This window comes from Rhipicephalus sanguineus, chromosome 2 (genome assembly GCF_013339695.2).
Source record: "Rhipicephalus sanguineus isolate Rsan-2018 chromosome 2, BIME_Rsan_1.4, whole genome shotgun sequence".
NCBI lineage: Eukaryota > Metazoa > Arthropoda > Arachnida > Ixodida > Ixodidae > Rhipicephalus > Rhipicephalus sanguineus.
In genome coordinates this window covers 153,214,285-153,238,652 of record NC_051177.1, presented here as the reverse complement: position 1 = coordinate 153,238,652, position 24,368 = coordinate 153,214,285, and the positions used below count along the sequence as shown (strand labels likewise).

Genomic DNA, 24,368 nt, shown 5'->3' with positions numbered 1-24,368 from the left:
GAACTGACTGTATACATTGCTTGTACCAGCTTGGGCACTCACAATAAACGATGCAAACCTTACTTGATTCACGTTGTTTTTGCCAGTCGAGGCCAGTTTGGTCACCTGGCGATAAATATTACACACGCGAGCAGCGATTTAGCAACGACAAAGAACAAAATACCACAGGGAACAAAAAGCGCAGTAGCGCGACCAGGGCAAACCAACCGCAAAAACGCGTTTTTCTAATGATGATGATAGTACTTGCAGCGCCATCTCGCCTCGCTCTATTGCAGTTCAGTACGCCGCCGCTACCCTTATTTCCGTACTACAGTCAAAGGTACAGTTTCCGTTCTCTAATGTGGTAGATATTCTCTGGTAGTAGTCCGTAACAAGTCTTACGCTTTGACCTCCAAGGTGGTGCCGGTGGGAGATTTCTCCTGTGCGTTGTTGAACAATAAAAAATTCGCAGCGTGCGCGTTAACTAAAAGCCGAATTCTTCTGTCTCTCATTCCCCATTAGCAGCCATTGGCATGTTCCAGCAGGAAACGTTAGTAGAAGTAGAAGTGTAAGTGTTAGCTAAAAGCCGACTTCTTCTGTCTCTCATTCCCATTAGCAGCCATTGTTTACCTCCAAGGTAGTGCCTGGTGAGATTTCTCCTGTGCGTGATTAAACAATAAAAATTTTGTTCAAAACGCCGTTGATTGATGAAATAAACCAACGAAAGACGCCAGATGTTTTGTAAAAGCAGAACGAAAGAACGCCAGATGTTTTTCTTAAAGTGTAATAGTAGTAGTTGTATGTAGCCACCTCGCCCGATCGTCAACGGGCGAGGTGGACCGGCAACGGCGCGAGGACCCTGCCGCACGAGAGTTAAATCACACTAAAAGACATACTTTGCGGGCGATACACTCTAGTGAGCTTTCAACTTTTCGTCTTAATGTACATGATAAAGAAATTATTTCTACGAAAAACGCAAGGCACACCTTGAGCAATATATTTGGTTTTGGGACGCTAAATGGAACCATGAGGCGATGCGAAGCCGGAGCACTTGCACGATCGCGTTCCGTTGGCTTTCGTTGGGCATGCTACCGACCTCGCGTCGTGGAACGCGCGTCCTGTCTTCCCTCTAGCCTTGCCTTTAATTCGCACAGGGCGAGCGGGGAATGCGATCGCTCTTGGCGCTCTTTCGCTCGGGAGCGGACTTCTTCCTTGCATTTCACCGATCACAAGTGATAATGAAGGGACCACGCAAACCAACAGTACAATAAAAGTTTGATGTTTAATATATACACGATGTTTCACACTCTTTATATTATGTACTGGGCGCATTTCACGGAAGAGTTTCACGGTTTACAGATGATTCCCTCCGTAGCTTCGCCCCACTCATCGTCATTCACCCCGTGGATATGCTGTGATGTTTTTCAATCAAGACGCTGCCGCGACGCTGCCTCGCGACCAGGGCTGCCAATGGTGGCTACTTTTCGCCAAATTGGCGAATTTGAGAGGCCCGTGGCGACCTAAAATTATGAATGGCGACACGGCGAATTTTTGGCGATTTTCAGCTTAGGTCTCAGACCACTGAGTTATGCATCCTAAGCTCAGTGCCTTCCCAACGAATGAGCGGCACTATTCTCTGTATTTTTCTGGGTTTTGAGGTGCACATTGCGCGCCATTCTATATGTCCGTCCTGTAACTCGTGTGTATCTCCTCAATTCATCTAGATGCTTCTAACTCAATTCATCTAGATTAATCTAGATGCTTGAGAGCTTCGCTAAAGTTTCGCTTCTGAAGGGGCTAGATGACGGGTTGGTCGTGTGTTCCGGCCATTTGTTCCGCCAAAGCTCCAACTATTCTGAATAGCTTGGCGATTTATTCACCGCTGCAGTATCCCCTAATCGAGCTCGTATAGCGAAGATGGGCGGATACGCGGGTGTTCGTGCAATAAAAAAATATTTATTCGGGCATTTTCTACAGTTCTCGGTGAGCGTGTGCAATGAAAACAATTGCTATATAACATTTTACAATGTCTACCTGTTCATTTATAACGCACTGGATTGACACGGGTAGATATACCGTATTTACTCGAATCTAAGCCGATGTTTTTTTCGAAAAAACGATGTGCGAAAGTGGGGGGGTCGGCTTAGATCCGAGTACAATGAATAGGTTTTTTTTACTTTTCTGGTCTTGCGAATTTCGGGGGTCGGCTTAGAATCGGGGCCGGCCTAGATTCGAGTAAATACGGTAAGTGATTATATATGAAAGGGACAGTGGCGTCCGGTATCATATTAGTTCACACTGAAGGGCGTAAGACTCACTAATGAACGATACCTGTAAGAATTCTGTCTTACCACTTTCAATAAACCTGTTAATCCTTTTTTTTCATATGAGGGGATGTAAAGCTGTCTACAAACAACGCCTTCGCGGCTTTCGCCTAAGGTTTACCACACTTTTACCTTTGAAACGAGCGGACAGGGATGGAAAGATATCATGAGCGTTTTATCCTTTCATACTTGCGCCTCCGCGCACATCTTGCGGCTAGTCGGAGAACCAGGTGCACCAAGCACTCCCATGGTGAAGGGGCGATGCGCCTGGCATTGAGAAATGTCAATATACTTTAAGGGCTTTGAATGGCATTGTATTCTACGGGGCTATACATCAGTGGAAGTTCTGATTACTAGGATATGCCGCACATATCTAGAATGGCGACTTTTTTGGCGAAATTTGCAAAAAAAATGGCGACTTTTGGCGACTTTCTGCTCGTCGCTTGGCGACATTTACTCGAAAGTCAGTGGCAACCCTGCTCGCGACGCTGCCTGCGTCGGCGCCGCGAGGCAAGATAGGGGGGGGGGGGGACCGTAGGAGAGGAGAAAGAGGGGGAAGCGTAGGAGAGGAGAGGGCGATACATATTGTTACGTAAAATGACACGAGGCGTGACTATTTACAAGTGTATTTGCACTGATGTGCACAGCATCGGTCAAGATGGAGGACAGCACCCACAGCAGACCGACAGGCCAGTCCTCTTTGTCGTCTTCTGTATGCAGAATATCTGGCTCTTGATGGGTTAGCTACGTAGCAATATCACGTAGTGTCGCAGCGCATTGTCTTTAGGGAGCCTTCGTGTGTGCACGCCCCCTCCGTTTTAAGCGTGTATCTACACGACGGACTTCTCGGCGGAAATCTCGTCCACGGACGATCGTTCCGCCGCCCGTCTGGCTGGAAAGCACATCCAGACGACGGACAAAGCGAGTAGTCTGGCTGGAAAGCACATCCAGACGACGGACAAAGCGAGTAGACGGACGCTCCGCAGCAAAAAAAAAAAACATGGCGGCACTGTCTGAAGCGAGAGCTGCCCGCTTCAAATCTTTAAGCTCTTCGTCGCGCATTGCGTGGGCTGTTAGTCCCAAACTGACGATTGTGTCGCCTTTAGGTTTGTGTCATCAAGCTTCACCGGCAACGTATTCGTGGCAATTTGGTACTGTTTCGAAGCGCCATACTGGTTTTCTGAGAGCTGTAGGCTTAGCGAGTACCTCTATTGACAGAACATGAGCTCGGTGATCTGAGAGAGCTACCAAATCTTAGAGGTCATAATAATGTGCGAATGCTTGCTTGTTCCTTTTTTCTCTAGCTGGCGCGAGCAGTCTGAAAGTCGAAAACACATTAATCGTTAGCAAAAGCATTGAATGTTTTTAGGGGCGAAGCTCCTTAAAGCGGCACCCGTTCGTCCCTCGTAGTGCGTAACCAGCCTTAACGCTAGTACCAGATCTTGACCTCCAAGGTGGTGCCGGTGGGAGATTTCTCCTGTGCGTTGTTGAACAATAAAAAATTCGCAGCGTGCGCGTTAACTAAAAGCCGAATTCTGTCTCTCATTCCCCATTAGCAGCCATTGGCATGTTCCAGTAGGAAACGTTAGTAGAAGTAGAAGTGTAAGTGTTAGCTAAAAGCCGACTTCTTCTGTCTCTCATTCCCATTAGCAGCCATTGTTTACCTCCAAGGTAGTGCCTGGTGAGATTTCTCCTGTGCGTGATTAAGCAATAAAAATTTTGTTCACAACGCCGTTGATTGATGAAATAAACCAACGAAAGACGCCAGATGTTTTCTAAACGCGAAACGAAAGAACGCCAGATGTTTCTAAAGCAAAACGAAAAGACGCCAGCTGCTTAACGAAAGACGCCAGATGTTTTCTAAAGCAATGGTTTTCTAAACAATGAAAATTCACAGCGTACATGTAAAATTAAAGAGAGCTGCCTGTCGTCATAACTCTCATCGAACCTTTGTATAAACGCGCCCGATCTCACGTCGGTGATGATGTACTTGGCAGAATTCACGGAAGATTCACGGTTTACCGATGAACCTCCGCAGCTTCGCCCACTCATCATCAGTCACTCCGTGGATATGCTGTGATTTTTATGTTTCCGTCTGTGGAGCAGAGTTTTTTTTTTAAGTTGAAGATGGAGTTCGAAAGAAATCGACGATTAGCTGCAATCGCTGTTGCATTATAAGAATTAGACGGTGAAGCGCTCTTCTTTCCTGCAAAAAGATCTTGTTGGCAAAAGGACTACATCGCTAACAAGCATCTGGGTATACAACACGTCTGTGCGGTGAGCTTTTGGTTAGCGACACCGAATAATACAGGAGGCTGCCGCGAGTGTCAAGAGAGCAGTTTGTGCAGTTGCCCTCGCTCGTGGGACCTCGCATAAAACGAGAGGACCCCGTGATGCGGCGAGCCATATCAGCGGAAACAAGGCTGCAGGTCACGCTACGGTACCTTGCTTCGGGCAAGTGTTGCACGTCTGTGCATTTCTACTCGAAACATTGCTCCTATTTGTTGCATCCGAGACTGTTCAGTTTAACCTACGCGCAAACTTGGAGAGCCTCGCTTTTAGAGCCGTGATTACGTTGTGTGTTGGAAAACGCCTGCAAGGTCTTGAATAGATAGATATCTGGCAATAATAAAATAAATCTTTATCGGCTATGTTTACGAAACCATACGAGAAAAAGAAAAAGCAGCGCTTGTTGCCAGACCTATAATGACACCCTTGGCTGAATCTGTTGTGTTATTTCGCGCGAATCTGAATGCGAAAAAGAGCTTGGCATTTTCCGTCCGCGACGTCCGCGGACGCGGCACGGATGGCACAAATCCGTGACGCTGGGTCACGTGATGCACCGTCCACGGCTGAAAAGACGGATTCGGTCCGTCGTGTGGATACACCCTAAGATTGGTTACACACTACTACGGGACGAACGGGTGCAAGCTATAAGGAGCTTCGCCCCTAAAAAGGTGAGTTGCTCAAAAGCGGGAGTGCTCTGTTAGTACAACGTTTGCATAAACCGGTGGCAGTCCCGGTGGCTTGGCATTTCACTGTTTTGGTATATTCCATTGGACCTATAATATATTATAGACGTATATTTGCTTTGTTATGCCGTTCTAGTATTTTATAACTTTCAGACAAACCTTCAGTTCTAGTAGTCGCGTTACTGTTTTCTCCATGAGCACTCACCAAACAGCACTTGTCATGTACACGTTTCTTCCTTTTGCCTCTGATTTTTATGCGCTACTCATTTGAACTCACCTTTCCTACTGGCGTACGCTCCTGTGGTGGGGGAGTCCTTGACGTCGCCTATCGCCTGCCGGCGCCATGCCGTCGTGCCGCGGTTCAGGGCCCCGTCGCCTGTCCAGCCACACAGGTCTTTACTGAAGTTACATGCGCCGCAGTTTTGCTCGTCTTCGCCGTTGGCACAGTCCTTCACGAAGTCACACACCCGTTCTATTGTGATAGTCTGGTTTCCGCAATCGAACCTTTCTGTCGGCCTTACTGCGTGGCGAGAGAGAGAGAGAAGGGGGGGGGGGACAAAATGAGTAAAGCGTTACTCTTTTTAACTCGAAAGTCTCGAAAGCTGGGGTCCAACACGGCTCGATTGACGCATTTCTGTCACGGATATCACGTTGTAAAATATAAAGACTAACATCCCTATTGAAAATCGTGGGTTGGTGGATGCTGGAATTCTTGGTGGACAAGGTGGAAACAATAGTGGATGTGGTGGAAACTGTGGTGGTCATAATGGCAGATGATGGCGACAGTGGAAAAAATGGTGCCAGATGGTGGTGGTGGTGGCGAGCTTCTTTTGGTGTTAAGTGGAAAATGCTGGCTCATGGTGGCGAGAGTGGAAAAATGGTGGCAGATGGTGGTGGTGGTGGCGAGCTTCTTTTGGTGTTAAGTGGAAAATGCTGCCTGACGGTGGCGAGAGTGGAAAAATGGTGGCAGATGGTGGTGGTGGTGGCGAGCTTTTTTTAGTGTTAAGTGGAAAATGCTGGCTGATGGTGGCGAGCAAAACGTGTTTCGGTGGATGGCTTGGTGAACAAGCTGGATGACGGTGGCATGATGGAAGTTCACGTGACATGTGAAATCACTGTCACTTCTAATGTTTTGCTGTTCAATGTGTAGCAAAATATGTTTACAGTTCAAAGAAGCCAACGCCGATCATTAAGCTTTTCAGCACGCTTTTTTTTATTCATGCGGCGTAACCGCCTCAAGATTTGTGGAGCACAGCAGCCGTGAATGTTTACATTTTACGCACGTACTTATCAGGTTTACATCCGCGATGTGCTGCTCCATTGTGATGTTTACAAGTCTAGAAGTGTCGGTGTGAACAGCGACAGTATGTGTGTTACATCGGCGCGCAGTTGCCGAGAAGTAAATGAGCCCTTCCAGCGGGTAGACTAGAAAACAGCCGCCGCTTGATACCGTCACGCTAGAAACGCAACTCTGGCAATTCTTGCACACCCGCTTACCTCAGCGGCACTTTAAGGTAACAGTGGAAATGCGTGCGAAGCTAATATGCACAAACTTTTACCTTCGGCCTGCGTCGAGATAAGCCCGACCAAGTATCACTTCCAGCATCATATTCTACCACCATTATTGCCACCAAAGGTTAGGCATAGCTTACCGGCCGAGTCTGTCAACGTGTTATCGGCACTTCTGGGTTTCAGGATACACGACTCCGATGAGTACGAATGACTTTACAGCATAGCTGTGGCATCGGCTAACCTAAATGAAGCGTTTTTTCTTGTTTACGGTGTCCGCACAAGAAGCGATGAGCGTAGATGCGACGCGCTTCCAGCAAACGCCTCCGCTCACCAACCGCCGCCGGTCGCACTCGCCGGCGCTTCTCTGACACGTATGCGGGAACATATACTTGTCAATTCGAACGCCTTACTGAACCAATATGATGGCATATCTTTCCCGCGCACTGCACTTGCGTTTGGCCGAGCTGTTCTGCAGTTGTAGCTAATGATACAGCGTCAGATCAGTGCGCTGGCACGGCTGCGCTATAGGTTGCGCGAAAACAGCATCACAATACTCAATCAACTGTACGCGCGTATTTATCGAATGAGATTTGAGTCGACATAAAGCCTCTGCACATGTCGCCCTTTGGAAAAAGCGAGAAAAGGCAATTAAACTTAGCTGTAACAATCGGTTCACTATACCCGCTCTTCGGTCCACTTGACACTTTTTTTGGAGTTACGTTGTGAATTCTACAAGAAAGCTAGCGCTGTTGCCATTATCGACGTGCCATTCGTTAACGGCAGCACGTTGTTCGCGTTTAAAAACTATGCAAATTTTAGTACGATGTGAAGATCGCGTCTGTGTCCAGTATGAGACATACAAAGCTGAAGCCAAACGGTGTATTCGTATGTTGACTAGTCATTTTGCAGAACTCAAAGCAGCTGTCAGCGTGGCGTAGTGTTAAAGTACTCGGCTTGAGATCCGAAGGTCGCACGTTCGACTCCCGGTGGCGTCATTTTTTGTGTGCATACGGCCTTTTTTTTCTTTTTTTGTACTAATGCTTTCTACATCGCCTTCTATACAATTATTTATGTGTAACAGCTAATCACGATGGTCCCGACGCTGTAGAGCCGTTTCACGCTCCGCTATTCCCAGCATCCATCATACGCCAGCATACACATGTGCCACCATCTTCCAGAACCATAATCCACCATAATGGTGGATGGTGGAATCCACCATCCCACATGGTGGATAAATTTTCAATAGGGATATGGAAAAGAAAAAGTTCCGTCACCGGGAGTCGTACGTACGACCCCTCGATCCCCAGCGCGCAGCGCAAAACGACTCCACCACAGACGGCACGTTCTTCCTCATACTAACGGCGTGTTATTTATGTACACCATTCGCCGGTGGCGGTACTCGGAGATCGGTGGAACATCAGCTTGTTTTCGTTATCACTCGCGAGATGGCGCGTAGGGCTCGAAAGGCGCGCTTTAAAGGTCGTCACCCCACGCGTTGAGATGCGCGTGCGCCTCTACAGGGCGTGGTCACCCGTGTACGCGCGCTTATCTTCTACGTCTTGCGCTCTCACCGCAAAATTGCGTTGAAGTTACAGAGAGCACGAAGGTCCCTTCGCTCACAGCAGCGGCCACTTTTGCGAAAGGAGCGCGCTGCTCACTTACAAATTAGTTACAACTGTGACAGTTTGCGCTCATCCTGTGTATACTTGAGCGATCGCTTCGTGTGTCCTCCTTTGTATTTGACTAGCGCGCATTAACTGTCAAGCTATGACAGTTGGTAGTTGGCGCTTATCCCGTGTATGTTCGTTCCGTGAGTCCTTTCTGTTTGAGCCGCGCGTGGAAAGTTTTGAGCTGCTTGCCGTTCTTCGCGTGACATTACAACTTGTTGCTATAGCATTCATTCCTTCGCCCTCGGGGCGAAACTATACACAACAAACGCTCAACTACGTTTGAGAAGATACGTTTTACTTTCGTGTTATACCGATTCCTATGTCAGAGGGATCAGCCATGTTTTTTTTTTAACTCCAAGCAAACGCAAGCACTGGCGGAAAAGTTGTTGAGCTTTCAGGAAAAGTGAAATTCGGTAAAGTGGCAGTTGTGTTTTGAGGACCGAAACGCACGTTACAAAAAGAAACGAAGCCAGTGAAGTCGCAAAGTAAATGAAATGTCGTGAAAACATGTGTCAATGCGAGACGCGCGGTTCTATATAGGGCGCCCCAGCTGTCCTTAGCCAGAGTTATAAAATATGGCAACGCTGTCAACGCTCTGACGCTACGACCAAAGGCATGTTGCTGACTATAGGCTGGCGTAAGTTTTGTGTTCTGATTAATTGCCTAATTAGGCCACTTTAATTCGCTAACTTTTGCAGCAACGAAGTTGGGCGAAAATTCCATTGAAAACGTTGTAGAGCGGTTTGCAAGACGTCCGATTAGTAATTTTCTAACGTTCTATTTATCAAGTATTAGTGTTTTTCTACTTACTACATGTGCCACGAAATACAAAATAATGTCGCGTGACATGCCCGCTTGCTCGCCAGTGCACGCGATGATTATTGTGCTCCCTAACGTTCCGCATGCAAACGACCGTAGCATTAGCTCGATTGTGCTGCCTCGACAGGTCAGCGACAATGGTGGTGGCTGTACGACAAACACGTTTTGCTAGCGGCAACACAAGCGATAACCGCTGCGTCTGCTTATCGCTGTCATGAACTGGCATGAGGGAAGCATATCGTTACTACGCGAAACGTGAGGGACCACTAGAATCATGGTGCGCATAGCTATGCAATCAGGCCTGTCACGTGGTATTTTTTGTGTTTTGCGGGCATCTGTAGTAAGCAGAAAAAGATCATTACTTGATAGACAAAAAGTTAGGAACTGTCTAAACGGACGTTTTGCAAACGAATGCACAACTTTCTCATTGGAATTTTTGCCCAGCTTCGTGACTTCAAAAGGTAGTTATTTAAAGTGGCCTAAATATAAAAATAATAACAAGAGAAGAAATAGTCCGTCTTACTCTATAGGCAACACACAGCAACATGCATTTGGTCACGTCGTCATTGAGTGTGTAGGCATATTATGAAACTCTGGCTAGGATTAGCTGGGGCACCCAGCATAATGCTTGTTCTTAGTTTTAAAAGCAATCCTATATGGTTCATAAAGATCATTTAGGCAGAGACTACATCACCCTTTCATTGAAAAAGAAACGTACTTTTGTGGTTGTTTCTTTTGAGCAGCAACATTGTATCTATAACGCTTAACACTTTGGAAAAATTTCCCTTAGGTCTTACGAAAAATGATTCGCAGTTCTACAGAAATTGTAAGAATCAATTATATTGCAAAGCCATTTACGCAAGGAACCGGTTACAAGTGCTTACACCAGGAAGATAATGAACAGATGCTAACGCATCAGAAAGCATATTGCCAGTGAAGGAACACAACGTGCGAAATACGATGAAGAGAAAATGCACATTGTTTTCAATAGATCGCAAGTACGTTGCCGGAACACACCAGCTTTTCTCAGACGCTAGAAAAACTTTTTACCCGGAAGTCCAGGAAACTGACCGTGTTGTGCATTAAATCACTAATCATGGCTACCTTACTTGAATGTCCCATGTCTCACCCTCTCCAGTCCGGAGATATTTTTATTGACGTGAACGTTAACAACAAAAAAACTACCGTAAATTGTTCCTCCCGGCAAGAATTTATGAATTTAAATGTTTGAGCTTATACTCAGGAATTTGAAACGTCCATACACTCTGTCACAAACAAATAGTCGCAATAGTTTGCTACAAAACAAACGATGTTTAAGGTTCTCTAAAGCTTTTCTGCTGCACTTTTTGATCATCCCAAATATATCCATCTTGCATATATGCATCTTGCTAAATAAATGCATCTTGCAGAAATTTAGCACAGTATATCACAGAAATGTTCAGCAGGTATGTCAATCATCAAATGCTATTAAATTTCGCGCTTGCGATATTCATTTATTGTAACTAACTAATGAGGCCAACTATTGCGTTTTCTAAATATTTACAATTTTCCAGACGTGTGGCCACTTCAGGCTGTTAAGGCAACTCCCTGAGGTGGAGAATGACGTCAAGTGTTCTATGCATTCGACTTATGGCACCCGTCGGACGGAAATACGCATATTCATAGCGCAATAACAAAAAAAAAACTATCAAAAGAACGGCTGAAAGCCTTGCGGAATGCTTCTGCGTCAGTACTCGCCTATACCCTGTTTCGTGCCATCGCGATAAGGGCAATATTAATGTTTTAAGACCACATTTAAAAGAAAATGTCTTCAGTGCATTCCCCAAGTTTTTGTAATTATGTATTATCAAGTGCATTGCCCGTTTTCTGGCAAAAAAAGAAAACACACACATGGATCGTTCTCGAAGGCACTACAGTCGAAGGCAGTGCAGACGTTAGCATTGTCTAATAATCGCTAGTGCCGGCTAAATTATGGTAGTGCTGGTTAATATCGGCTAAACGGTGATTAATGTCGCTACCTCTCTAATGTTGCCTGACATGAAAGGTAACACGAAATGGCTTTATAGGTTTTTTTGTACTTATATAGGGAAATTGCTTGAAATTGGTATGAATCTTCCATGACTTCTTTACAGTGATGCTGGTTAATTGTGCTGTACTGGATGTTTTACGCTTTCCCCACTGCTGTGCTTGTTTTTTTTTTGTTTTTGTTCACGAACCAGGATGTAGGCCTAGTCAGGAAACAGTTTCGTCTGTTTCCTTTAGCCTCATCTCGGTGGCATGTAACTGTTTTGTACACATGCAAGAATAATGTATTATTATTATTATTATTATTATTTTTAATATTATAATATGAATCCTAAGACGTACCATGGACAACCACAAATCAGTTACAGCATCAGAACGGGCATAATATGATGGGACACGCAGTCGAAGACTGCAGAGGGTTTAGTGCGGCGATGAAATTGAGAAATTTACTGGCATGAAATTGAAGCAGCTCGCGCAAGAGATAATTAGAGATCATTGAAAGAGGCCTTCATCCTGCAGGGGACAATATATTATAGCACTAATGATGACGGCAATCATGATCTTCATGATGATAGCTGTTGGTTAATGATGACCGTGTGCTGTTGAAAGAGGAGCGTCGCATTAATGCAATTTCTAATCGATGACTGAGATTGAATGCTGGCTTTTTGTCCTGCGTAGAGCACACTGATCTGTTATCTACACGCGTCATGCTGCCCGGTGTCTTGATTGCTGTTCTCTACTTCACTAGTTGCTGTGCAGAGGCCGAGGTGGATAATTCCTCAGTCAATGCATTTCTCAATCTTTTATAGCACGAAAATATAGCAGAAAAGTGATTTAAAAAAGCAAGCGTATGAAAACAACACATAGTCCATAATAAAGATAACAGTGTCATTACGAATAGTTCACTTGAAGTATGAAATCCATCTCTCAGAGATAGAGTTCCAATAATTCGGGGCGACAGCGGACACTAATCTTTATTGGAAAATATCACATGGAACTACATGTGGCCCGTTTTCGTGGATATCGATGGCTAAATTCAGTGAAATACCCAAACATTTTTTTCACTACTTACTGTTTTGAGAACATTCCTCGCTGATAAGCACATCGTCGATGGCTACGAAGCCGTCTCCATCCGTTATAGTTTCAGCAGAAATTGGATCAAGCTGAGGAGTAAACAAAGAAAAAAAAAATATTCCAGTACCTTCAGGCCATCAGAAGCAAATACGAAAACAATTTTTAGCTATAACAACTATCCCTTTGTGTCTGGCCACTTCGCGTTCCCAACTCTTTGTCCATGTGCTATATTTTCCAAGCGTATGTCAATACGCATGCTAGGGACAGAAAATAAACGCATGCGTGCTTGTCTGTTATCTGTGCTTTGGCGTTGAAAGCAGTCTCATATTCATTTTTATCGCATTAGCCGGCCAGACGAAAACGATGCGGTCATGTAGTAGCATTACGCCCTAAAGCAGAGTACACAGCTGTGCTAGGATGCGCTGCTAAAGGCTGGTGGATAAATTCGTAAATAGATTCTACTCGTTATCGGCAATGTTTTACCTTTTGAATTATTGTTATGATTACATATTACATATATATTATATTTTGTCAAGTACCGAGGCGAAGTTCCAACGCAAGCAGGAGCATGCGTGGACAAACAATGCGCGGTTCATAAAGGGCTGCGAGAACCAGGTTTACGCGCCGTTGCCGGCGGTGACCACTCCCTTGCCACAAGTGCTGGCGTACCGGCGCGGTATTAAGTGGTCCCCGTTTTCCGCACAGCTCCCTCGAAATGCGCTCGTGACGTAGCACCACAGCCAATTGGAACTTAGGCGCCGCTTTTCTGAGACAGGTGCCGGCTTTGTCGCTCGCTGAGCAAGTTTTCTCGTAAGAAACATAACTTCTTCAGTGGTAAAGCTTTTCAAAACATCCTCATCGCAGATAAAACAGACAGATACACTTCGGTATACCAGAAGCGTTGAATGTTGGCCCAGTTGATTCGACAAACTTCTGTAGGTATTTCGAAGTTACTTCAAACCTTCAACTCTACGAGCATTGCTGGACATTGTTATATTCAGTCACAGATCACTGGAGGTCGAAAGGATCATTGTATGAATAATACATGGGTGTCGAAGTGTGCTGTCAAAGAGCGCTCTCCTTATTTCATCCAACAAGTATTCAGCCTTAAGCTCTCCTCCTTTCCCTTCTTTGAACATCTTCGTCTTCTTCAGCATTAAGAACGAAAGCTTATCGTTCTTGCAGCTTAAAAAACTGTATATGAAAACCAACTTAGAAGAGTGCGTAACTTGCGGTTTAGGTAACACAACTATGGCGAGTTTGTTGGCACTGGAATTCATTCGATGGATTTTCCATATCGACAAATACTTAATCGTTTGCGGCCGTGATCAATTACACAAATGTAAGTGTACTTGAATGCCGGCTACATTTTTTCCCACTGAAAAATCACCTGAACCTTGAGAGACGAAAGCTCAGGGTTTAAGGTGCTCGGCTCCTGACGAGAAAGGGGTAGGTTCGGCCTCCCCTCCACTCTCCCCGACTGCAAATGGTCGACTACCGATCTCTCATTTTGTCCCGCGTACAAAGACAGTGCGCGCCAAGTGGCCATGAGGGCTAACCCCTAAACTTTTTCCCGCGCACAGTGGCTCTTGTAGCATTCGCATTTTATTTGGAACATGACCGCGACGGCGAATTTCCGCTTGGAGTGTGCTTATAAGAGTTATAGCCTTAAAATACAACAGTGATTATTGTTGCAGCACAGAAGGACGGTAACACGAGCACGTGCGGACCAGCAACCACCACTTTCATTCCAAATGACAGTGCCCATCCAACAATTCGAACGTCGCACTCTCGTCCCCATTCACGTGCAGTTACTCTATATGCACATGCTCGCTGAACCGCTCTTCGCTGAGCAATGTCAATGTTAACAAAAAAATTTGGCAGATCCCGCACCTTGTGGAAATCGGTTTTATGCGAAGCAGAGGCGAGTAATTGTCTATGCTGCATTTTTTAGCTTTGAGCAAAGCGTAACCAGGAGGATCGACGTGTCTTTGTAAGGGAAGCAGTTCTGTACACATCGTGGGCTTACCAGGCACGTCGACCACACTGGCTTTTAAAGGGTGACTTGTGGTCTGACGTAACGTGAGCTCTCACGTTAGAGCACATACGTCAGTATTAACAAAACTAAGTGCATTTGATGGTGCGATGATGCGAATATCATACTTAAATTTCGTTAGCGTATTCCCCGGGGCCGAGCACCGCGTGAATATAGCTTGCTGAATCATAAGAATACAAGTATAATGTTTATAAGACAGTTATAAATGCGGAGTCAACACTGGAACAACGGTAAAGATTTCTTGCGCAGACTTACAAAAGGAACTGAACACAGAAAGACGTACAAATGACGTATAAAGTTGTACGTCTTTCTTCGCTATGTTCACTTCCTTTTCTAAGTGTGCGGAAGAAAAGTTGATCATGTTTAACCAACTAGCCCATTGTCAAGTTTTTTCTTAAGTACTGGAACCACAATTGACATTAACCCGACATGACGCCTGTAACATAGGAGCACATATGTAATGTTTATTAATAATAATTGTCGGGGTTTAACGTCGCAAAACCACGGTATTATTATGAGGGACACCGCAGTGGAGGGCTCCGGAAATTTTAGCCAGCCGGGGTTCTTTAACGTGCGCGTAAATCTAAGATGACGGGCTTCAAAGACCTTCGCCTCCATCGAAATGCCGCCGCCGTGGCCCGCATTCGATCCAGCAACCTTCGAATCAGCAGTGCTCCGAGTGCTTCGGAGCGCTACCTAGTGCTCCGTGGCGGGTTATGTAATGTTTATTGCTTTATAGTAACATTAAATAGCCAGTATTGCAACCACAATTGACGTTGCCCCGACATTACGCCTACCAAGGGTCTTTTTCCAAAGCAGTTTCAAGACCTGGCGTGGCTCTGTGGTGGAATACCTGACTGCCACGCAGAATGCTCAGGTTCGATTCGTGCTGGGATCCTGATTTTTACTATTTGTATTCGTCGGGTCAACGCTACCGATGTCGGTTTTTCTTAATTTAAATTAACAATGTCTGTTTCCGCCGTTCTTGGGTAGATATAAATTGTCAATCACCTGTGGCGCATACCAGCGTACCGCGACCCGTGGCATATCGGAATGTGCCACACGTGTCTGAAGGAATGGGTTTGACGACGTACGCGATAGGATTTTATTCTTGTCATTACCAGGCGGTCATATACCTCAAACCTTCTTACCTTCCCATGCCTATTGTCTACCCCAAGTTAAGAAGGCGATTGCGAGAGCACGCTGGCGTAGGCTGCTAGATAGATAGATAGATAGATAGATAGATAGATAGATAGATAGATAGATAGATAGATAGATAGATAGATAGATAGATAGATAGATAGATAGATAGATAGATAGATAGATACTTGAACAGAAACGCTAAAGCGTCTTACGATCGCAACGAAATGCTTCGCATTAAAAAAAACGCCAAGCCTGCACGGTAGGCGCAGCACAGTAACAGGGAAAGCTGGAAGAACGGTCTTTCTAGAGCCCGTTCTAAACTCTCTTGGGGCAACTAATACAAGTACACCTGCAAGGTATCTACTACGTCATTAATCAAAATCATTATTTTTGTGAATTACGGAAGCAACCACTATGCTATTATTTGATGAAAAAATCTGTAAACAGGGGGTGGGTGCTCGAGCCGACATTTCGACAAGTGGACTTGTCCTTCCAGCCTTGAAGAAGACAAATCCACTTGCCGAAACGTCGGCTCGAGCACCCATCCCCTGTTTACGTATTTTTTCATCGCAAGCTTCCATCTTCCATTTCCTGCCGTGTTTTTGGATGCTATTATTTGTCATTCTGTGGAGAACCATGGTACCGCTATGCATGCGTAAGACTTTATGGGCACTTTGTTTGTGCTGTGGCTGATGACGATGAAGAATTATGGCTGACCACTTTGCAGCGGGTGGGACGCTTTAAACCACACACTCGTTGCGCAATTCGCATTGTGGGACGCTTAGTTGTTATTTTACACTGATACCACATTATATTACGCATGTTAACGCGATTCTTTGCCTGAAATGCCGCCTGTATAGGTTCTTATTGTAAAGGAGTATCAAGAACCAGCCTGGCTATCTGGTGGAATACTCGACTGCCACGTAGAGGCCTGGGTTCAAATCCCATCAGAGCTCGCCTGTATTTTTCTAATCTCGAATTTTCTCATTTTTCGCGATAGAGGTACCGGACACCGGCAGCGGCTGCGGACAACTACAACACAGTTGTTGTGATCTCATACAGATTTCGCTGTAATACCGATACATTCTAAATATCCAGTCTTAAGAACGATACTTCTCTTGACAAGTACCGAAATCATTAGGATAGCCTAATTGTACCGCATCACTTGAATGATGTCGCAGGGGTTTGTCAATTAAATATACCGAGGATGTGGATAGCTCTTACAAGCACTTATATTTCAGGGTGAGTTGACTTACGTCAGTATAGGAAAGGAGCTCTTAAATAAATATGAGGTCTTTGTAATCTCATGAGTCGCTTCGAAAAAAATCCGTGTTACGCGAGCTTTGTGTACAAATTCTGTCTACGAAGTCATACAAAGAGGAAATAGACAATATTTTTTTATTGCGCGAGCAATTATATGGACAGTCTCGACAATTTTCGCCATCGCCGTTGCCGTCGCCGTCATGTCCTTTCGGTATGAAGTCCTAATTGATAAGATCCCCCCGCGCATTGTATTTTCTAGCGCGGGTAAAAGCGCGTGAGCGGGGGCGACGAACGCGGCCGAACGAGAGATCAAACGAGCCGGGACCATTTCCGTCGCTCGGAGGGTGCATGCGATAACCTCACCCCGATCGGGAGGCCTGCCGTCGAAGCAGACAGGAAACGCCCCACCCGTCTTTAACGACCGTGAAAAGACACGAGGTGGGGGGCGGAGGGGGGGTGTCGCCCAAGCAGTCACATTGAACTTTAAATCTAAAAGCGCGGTCGCGATCGCTGGCGCGCGCGCTATCTCGAAAGCCCTCACAGCGGGCGGCTCGTATAGCCTTCGTATACCCTCCAGGGAGAGAGCATCTCTCCCTGGAGCGGCGGTATTCGCTTACACCAGTGTTTTGTAGTTACGCGAGATGTGATACAAACAGTTAGCTGCCAGCCTCACTTCGTGTAACACAAGAATTTGTTGCTATCGCATTCATTGCTTCTTCCTTGCGGCAAAACTGTGACTTTCTATCTCTTCATAGGTATGCCAGTCCCCTTCTATTGGTATTTTTCTAATGGAAGTTCTAGTTGTAACCTCGACATAACCCACTATTGTGGGCAGCATTATTATCATATACAGGGCCTGATGTTATGTGCACGTAATATCGCACTGGTGACACAACAGCTCATGTCTTCGCTTACCATCAGCATGGTTTCCTGCCACCGGTAACGCTTCCAAACTCCCTCTCCTTTCGATATTGGTTCGTCTTGAGCGTAGAGCACCACACTGCTTTGGAGTTTGGGCAGGAAGTACCAGAACGACAAACATTCGTAGAGCAGGGGCTCTAGCAACGTCAAGGACGTTTTGTTTCCCTTGGTGCCAGGAGACTCGAAAAGAAGATAATAGCCTGCAGCGATACGAACACGGCCATGAAACACTGGGCATCAGCAGAACTCCAATGAAATACTAAGCGTAACCACGTGTTGATGAACAACAGCAATGGGGCAGAAATGCTTATGAACCTACTATCACATGACCACCAGGCACCTTTTTGTGACAGAAAATTAGTGAAGCCTGTGTCGCGGAATATCAACTCACCTAAAATCCTAAGATGAAGCACATGATGCATATTAGGACTACACACACACACACACACACACACACACACACACACACACACACACACATATTATATATATATATATATATATATATAATATATATATATATATATATATATTTAGGAAAAAGGTATACGCTTCTAAAAAACTGTTTATTTGTTGACGTTCCGATCGAAACGTCGACAAATAAACAGTTTTTTAGAAGCGTATACCTTTTTCCTAATTATTCTACGGCAACCGAAGATAGACTCTTCATAACCTACGTATATATATATATATATATATATATATATATATATATATATATATATATATATATATATATATATATATATATATATATATATATATATATATATATATATATATATATATATATACGTTTTTGTGCCCGACGAACTTTAAAGAGAAAGTTACTTCTTAATCATCTGCGCACATTCTTTGAGAGGAAGTGTAAACGATGAATAATATCACTGAACTTTGTTGAAACCAAAAAAAAATATTCTACAATTTACGTTCATAAGGGTAACCATATTATCGTTACTGCCCTTCGTGGAAACGCGATTCCATGTGTGATACTTTGTTAGGAAACGCGTGAAAGTATTCAATGATTCGTTGGAGTTGTATTAAGGTTAAAGGTTTCGCTGTCGTTTCCAATGACCTGATGTGGTCACATGCAACGAATATCACAGCTTCATGAGAAACTTACCGTCATCAGTCTGCGTCGTGTGATCTCGAGGAAGTTTGTCGAAGTGTCCGGCTCGCTCCACTTTAAAGGCGGCCCCTTCGCCTGACCACATCAGAATGATTGAAAATATTGTCAAGAGAATAGATAATATACGCATATTCCAGAGCCATAATATGCATAGAAAATGTCTCGATTTGCAAGTTCGGCTTCGCAAATGAATATCTGGCGTGTATCCATCTGAGCACTACTACAGTGCACAGTTCCTAAAACTTCATAGTCAATTAAACCACCATCGCTTTGATAGTCAATGCGAGTACGCTCCTTCAAATTCCACATGCACTGTCACACGATTATGAGTATTAGATTAAAAACAAAAGCCCGACACTGCAGGTGTTCGTCATATAGTATGTTGGTTTCCTGACTGGGTCATAGGAAGTCATCAGTGATGATAATTAGGCACTCGATGTTTGAAACAACATGAAACAGCGACTTGCCATTGCAATACATCTAGAATTTCAAAAGCACAGGTAACGAATAATCGGCATTGTCATTATGGCATATGCAGCTCAACTAGCAAAATCACTTGATGAAATAGCTTACCGGAAACCAAGCATAATTTTTCTAACTTTAAACAATTTGCGACCAGTTGCAAAGTGACGTGTATATTTACGGAACTGCTTGCATAGCCGCAAGCAATTACTATTAAGCGCATACGAAGCTTATACCGCAACTACAGCATACTTCACCGTAGCTTATAGAGCCACAATAGTTTCCTTGGCGCCACTTCACATGTTTGCTGAGTACTATGGAGAATAAATGAGCACCGTTATAGTCCTTGTATGAAATAATATCACGGTACTGTTTTCAGTGATGACAACGCATGACGGATAACAAGTTCTCAACACAACAGAGAGCTCTCTTGGCTGAATAAAACTTACGATGATAAAAGAAAACAGATAAGCGCATGCACTCTTACCGTTTCCTTTAACGACCCAGGGCAGGCATTCATCTTCAAATGTGCAGTATTCTAAGGAATTTAAAATAAAAATCAGCTTGTATTTACACACGCACATTAACTGCCATCCAACAAACAACGTACTTTATTTATTTCACTTAGTTCACCAATGTTGGCCTATTGTAAGACGAATACCTCTGAGGTCATGTTGTGCCAAGACATAACGAAGAAGTTACTTTCTGGTGCACACAGGGATAAGAACACTAAAGTATTAATAGGATAATGTTTTTTCACACTATAGTCGGGTACAACTCTAGAAGTCCGCAGCATTTCCCCCTCATTGGCGGATGCACACAAACCTGCACCAACGGGCGCGCACTCCAGACTGACGTCATGAGCCGGACGGCCGGTGACCCCGTCTTCGGAGAACATTGCCGGGTGCAAGAGACGGACTATTTCTTTAGTCGCGGAGGCGTTCGGCTGCCGCGCTTCGGTCGTCCAGGCGGCACTGCTCTGGACTTAAGTTCTTTCCGACGATAGTGAAATATTGCGCCTGATGTAAATATTAGTTTAAAGGGACACTAAAGGCAAATAACAATTTATGTCAGAGTGAAAGCTCAATATATGACAACGTCCAAAACGACAATATTATCAACAGCAGTGCCCTACATACCGAGAAATTAAGCTAAATGTATCACACGATGAGTGCCACGAGCGGTACATTTTGGAAATGATCCCAATGACGTGAGAGATAAAGTGGCTGACTGGGATAGTTGGCTGTGCATACTTGTGCATACCAAAATTCAGTTGGAAGTCAGCGCTTGTCCCGTTCTTTTCCTGTCCGCCGTGTGTTCATTTCGCGCTGTTAAGCTTAAGTAAGATGTGAGAGTGTTCGACTATAATTAATCACTAGTAATCATACTAGCTGGAATAAAAAAAGAACCTTCCGTGCATCAAGAGACGTAATAAAATGCTGCTCGTTAGTTTCTGAACCTCTTTGGCGTTGCTATGGGGAACGGCGCGCGTGGTTCAAAAGTTCCGTTTTCGCCGAACTGCGCTTTGCCCGGCGCCCTGCTTCGCTCACGCGGTCGCGGCTCTGTGGTAGTTTCGGTGTCGCGTACTGTCCGCGTGTGTTTTCCACGCTCGTGAAAGTCGCTCTGACAGAAAGTTAGACAAAATGCCGCATAGATGTGATGTTGCCGGATGCTCGAATGGTGCACGTCGCCAGTGCACGCAACCTGCGCAGTAAAGGCGCGCAACGTTGGGCACGGCAACAGTGACGTCAGAAAGGCCGCTTTCAGGCGGGTCATTTGAAGCGCTCTAACGCGATGCGGACTACTAAAACGCGATTTTATTACAAAATAAGCACTTCCTTGGCACAAAAATAGCACTACGAGGTTTCTGGCCCGCTATTTCAACAATGAACGCCGACCTAATATTTGCCTTTCGTGTCCCTTTAAGAATGATTTTACCTGCTACACAGACTGAAACGCTCTTGAAGACGAATAAGGCCCGACAGAACCAAAGTGAAGAGATATTTTAGTTGAAGCATAGATAAATAAACAACATACAATACAGCTGGATTTTTGTATGTTTTCTAATGATTCGCAAATGCATTACCAATGGCACATTTGCTTAGCCTACAGTGAGCCGACACGTCTGCATGAGCCCCATTTGGAAAGCTGCGACCCGCTTATTCTGCTATCGAATCAGGGCCAAAGTGCCACGTAGAGAGGGAGAGTAGTAGGGACTTCGTGACGTCATGTAGAGGGTCCTTAGAGAAGCTGACTGCGCTTTGCAACAGGCGATGCCATCGTTGCGCTTGTTTTAGTGTATATTATTTTTTGTTCGTTGAATGTAAGCGTACCTGTGTTAGAAGAATTGATACCTGGGCATGTTGGAATTGGTTATGCATGTTCGAAACGGGCGGCGCAAAAAACAAGGGACAAAGGGAAGACTACACACCACAGAGCGCCTGTGGTGCTCTGTGGTGTGCAGTCTTTTCTTTGTCCCTTGTTTTTTGAGCCACCCGTTTCGAACATGCATGTATGTACCTGTGTTATTATGGCTAGCTGTGGTAATCGCGGTGAGTTCACTGAACCAGCTGTAAATGTTGGCGAGGGAGAAAGCGGTCCGACGTTAGGTAAGGCACTTATTTATGGATACCATAAGGGAGCACAGCGCCGCACCTTTATAGAGCAAGGCTAAAGAGGCCACCTTGTCTAGATATGAGTACCCAGCAACACGGAGTGCCAGACGGGTTATGGGCACTCATCTCACTTGAATAACCGGTGGGTTCCCGGTGGCACTAGGTATCGAATGTAGTAGCAACTACACCAACAAAAATTCACTATTTCGCGCTTCTCACCCTCGGCACTTTTGCACTGGGAGGCAGTGAGTCTGATTGCCAGTGTCGCCGGGCGATCAGCGGTTTTGTACTCGCTTACGAGTAGGCCTGCTACATTCACAGCGCGGACGACGGCCTACGGTCGCGGCCGATCGACCAAGGGCATCGCCATACGCGGATCGCGACCGGCTGAAACTCAGACCCGTATATGGCGTAGGTTTTCTCGGAGAACTCGATATTACGAGCAAACGCATAGAAGCGAAGTCAGACACATCGCTCGGGCAGTCAGTGTCGCTGCTTTTGGTTCCCTCGTATAGCAGCTCTCGATATCGCTAGTGGTATCGCATAGAGCAGTGATTGTTTTGCAGAACTTGTGCACTTTAAAAGTCACCCCATTGAATTGGAAGCGATTTCGATTTGGTGAAATAAAGCATGCACTGGTGGTACGAGGTTAGACTAACGGCGAGTCTGCCTCGTTAAGTCAGCACAGCGGCCGTATAGCAACGGCCGTAGAAACACAAGTAGTAAAAATGGTATTGCACGAATCTGCAGACGTCAAGCGCTGACCGACGCCATGCGCTAATATAAAACGGAATGGTTTGGTGGCAAGAAATTTCAGCGAGCTTCACTATCGACGCTCTGCTGAGCAGCAGAGAGAAGCGCTAACCAGTGCAGCGATCTTGCTCGCTTTTCGCGGTGACGTCACTTCCCTAACCTTCTTTCACTCCTATGTTCCAGATGTTGTGGAGACATTTCTCCGCCTAAAGGTGCGTTGTTTAACTGAGCATCGGGGACGGGGCGGTCAGGGGGGAGGTTCATGCCCGGGCATGCCATAACAGGTCGCAGCCTCCGAATTTCCGTTAAACTGAAAAAAAAAAATGTGAAAACCACTTCACTGCTCTTTCAGGCTCAAAGATAACGCCTGCAGGAGTAGTAAGTGATTGTACACCTCACACGAAGCACTCTTTCCAGAAGCATGAACTGTACGCGCTCATTGTTGGAGCGCAATATGGTTGTGCTTTGCGACAGCAACTCCAATTCGTAACCTGAATAATGGACGTTTCGATAGATTAGTGGACCGAAGGCGACCGTAATGCATGTCAATTATAACATTAATAAATATCTTACCGTACGGTGGGCATTCGCCATCGGTGAACTCAATATCATCTATCATAATTGCAGAATTTGCATTCACTCCTGCAGTAGCCACACCTTCAAAGACGAGCTGACAAAAGGAAAACAATAAACAGTGTGAGCGCCAATGCGCCATACTGGTACTATATATTCTACCTAGAATCTCATTTTTTAATAGAAAAACGAAGATTCGTTTCTACGCGAACTTGCAGAATATTACAGGAGATATCATTGGGAATGCGTCGACGACTTTCCTTTTTGATATAACGTGGACCTGAAGACTTGTTGAAACTTCAGCATTGTAATTTATCTGAACGTTCTGACGAAAGCACCACAAACTAGAGCAGCAAACGCGAGCTAGCAATATATCTCCTGAAAGTGACGCCGAGACTGTCGAGCCACTTTAAACAAAAAAAACGCCGAACTGATGCAGCGCGACATCTTCTGGCACTTGCAGAGAAAAGGCTGAGCGCTCAGTGTTAGGCGTCACTCGTATTTCTGAAATGTTCACCACATCAGCAGGTACTGTGCGTGGAAGTTCATACATCAAATTACAGTCAACATCATAATTCAAGCTTGCAAAAAAGTACAGATGTCATAATGCACTCTCAACTCACATTCCACCTATTTCTTGAAGAGATGGTCACCCTTCGCGCAATCCATTGTCCTGCTTTTATTGGGCGTTATTACCGAAACCAGGGGGTCCCGCAAAGCCGTTTCCTTCGTAAATCTGCAAGCATAATACATCCCCACAAGGTACGTGATACGTAAACATACAAAACGTTGCTTGCAAATTGAATTGTTAATAAGTGGTCCTATTAACACATCCACGTCATTACAATAAATTGCATGAAACCTTCAAATGAGACATCAACTATTTAGGAGCATAGGATCAGCAATAATACAGTACCTGGTATATACGACCTATTTATTATTCAGTGTTTGTCATTCCCCACTGAAGTAATGTGGGGAAGAAGAAGAGAAGAAATAATAGAAAAGGAAAGGCAGGGAGGTGAACCAGTATAGGACAACCGGTTTGCTACCCTACACATGGGAACAGGGTGGGGGAGAT

At 45.1% G+C, this 24,368-nt stretch overlaps 1 protein-coding gene across 1 annotated transcript in view; it reads right to left on the bottom strand.

Moving 5' to 3' along the window:
- LOC119383812 (MAM and LDL-receptor class A domain-containing protein 1) overlaps positions 1-23,965 on the bottom strand; it is a 167,892-nt gene extending 143,927 nt beyond the window's left edge. The window contains exons 1-7 of the mRNA XM_049412968.1: positions 23,914-23,965; positions 23,291-23,387; positions 19,837-19,887; positions 18,882-18,962; positions 17,753-17,958; positions 12,374-12,464; positions 5,553-5,795 (exon numbers count right to left, since the gene is read on the bottom strand). Coding sequence (XP_049268925.1) covers positions 5,553-5,795; positions 12,374-12,464; positions 17,753-17,958; positions 18,882-18,962; positions 19,837-19,887; positions 23,291-23,336 — 718 coding nt within the window. The 5' untranslated portion in view covers positions 23,337-23,387; positions 23,914-23,965. The remainder of the gene's footprint in view (positions 1-5,552; positions 5,796-12,373; positions 12,465-17,752; positions 17,959-18,881; positions 18,963-19,836; positions 19,888-23,290; positions 23,388-23,913) is intronic.
- Positions 23,966-24,368: the final 403 nt, after the last annotated feature.